This window comes from Cyprinodon variegatus, unplaced genomic scaffold (genome assembly GCF_000732505.1).
Source record: "Cyprinodon variegatus isolate N-32 unplaced genomic scaffold, C_variegatus-1.0 Scaffold250, whole genome shotgun sequence".
Lineage (NCBI taxonomy): Eukaryota > Metazoa > Chordata > Actinopteri > Cyprinodontiformes > Cyprinodontidae > Cyprinodon > Cyprinodon variegatus.
Genome location: NW_015150703.1, coordinates 816,770 through 818,333, shown reverse-complemented (window position 1 = coordinate 818,333; position 1,564 = coordinate 816,770). Strand labels below are relative to the sequence as shown.

Sequence of the window (1,564 nt, the reverse complement as noted above, 5' to 3'; positions counted from 1 at the left end):
GACGTGTCGATGCATCGGATCGTCGGCTTTTGGATCGATGCATCGATACAAAACCATTATTATGTACACCCCTAATCATATTCTGCCTAAGGACCTATACAGCTTTAGACCAGCTCTAACCCAGAGGCTGTGAAAATAAAACATAGATCCTGCGATGGGACTCCCATTCCTCAGGTGTCAGATCTTTACCGCTTTGTTTTTACCAGGTGGAATATTTGCTGGTCATATAGGCTGTAAATCAGACGGGCTTTATGAGTTTAACGTGTGCTTTGAACGATGGCCGGTTGTTTCAAGGTTTCAGCCGACTGTGATCGTGGAAGCTTGTCAGACACCGAACGCTCTGCTGCCGCTGCAGCTTTCACACGCTTTCTGACTCCGGAGTTATAAAACGCTCCAGATGAAGCTGGAATTGATTTCCCCGTATGACTTTAAGAGTGCGGCCGCTCCTTGGCTGAATGGCTCTTCACTGTGATAGCTGTCCCTCATGACCTCTGCCTGCAATGGCAATGTGAAATGGTGGTGCTTTATAAGTGGCCGAAGGGGGCTTTGTGCAGACACCTATCAAAGGGCTGGGATTATCCATGACACTGAGATGTGTGTGTGTGTGTTTTTATTTTTTTTATCCAGCCGTCACTTTGAGACATGCGTTTACAGCTTCATGTTGTTATTTGCTGTCTGCTAGCCGCTGATGGTGATGGACTCCGTCTCAAGTGGGGCTTTTTTATCGTTTGCTTGTTTTCTTTTTTTCCCCCCCTGCTTTGATAGACTGAGAGGCATTGACACATGGATTCAAGACACACTGGAAATAACAGAAGCACACAGCGCTTTAATCTAAAATTGGCTTGTCATGGGCTTTATGAGTTTTACAAAGACAATAAAGCTGTTGTCTATTTTGGACTAAAGTGATGTCCCCCCTGTTGTCGTGTGGAGAGACGCAATAAAAGCATTTCATCTTTTTTCTCCGCAGGTGGAGTCTCCACTGGCTGTGGACGCCGTGCTGGGGGAGGCGTCCTTCTCCGTCACGGATGACAAGGTTTCCATCACGGAGCTGCGAGTTCACGCCGTGTCGGGTTTGACCCTGTCCCTGCAGCCCAGCGTCGGAAACAGCCACACCATGGTGGCCAAGGCGTCCGGCATCCAGACCCTCACTGCTCTAAAACAGGTACAGCAGGAATTATCCACCTGGGAGGAAACCGTCTTTCGGGGGAAAGACGAGAACAAATTAACCATAAAGCTCGATGATCGATGAGGACAATAAAGTCTAAAAAAAGAAATTGAAGTAAACTCATTTATACATGTTTGAAGTGAAAAGCAAAGATCCAGTACCCATGTTGGGATTTTATCCCATTTCTTCAGTGATCTAAAATATTTTCGATTTCAGTCCAATTCCTGACTGTTGGACAAATAAATTCAAGGTACACAAAACTTTAAAGGAGTTTTGGCCCCCTTTCAGATCTGAGGATAAATCAACCTAAACACCTATAGCTAAAACTCACACATGATCTGGACCATTACGAGCCTCGTGAGACCATCCTGATCTCGCAAGCTTTCAAGGTTTCACTCG

The 1,564-nt window shown here is 45.9% G+C and overlaps 1 protein-coding gene across 1 annotated transcript in view; it reads left to right on the top strand.

Moving 5' to 3' along the window:
- Window positions 1-1,564, top strand: part of tmem132e (transmembrane protein 132E) — a gene marked incomplete at its 5' end in the record, with an annotated part of 137,444 nt that overhangs the window by 124,942 nt on the left and 10,938 nt on the right. Inside the window, one exon of the mRNA XM_015382148.1 lies at window positions 968-1,162. Coding sequence (XP_015237634.1) covers window positions 968-1,162 — 195 coding nt within the window. The remainder of the gene's footprint in view (window positions 1-967; window positions 1,163-1,564) is intronic.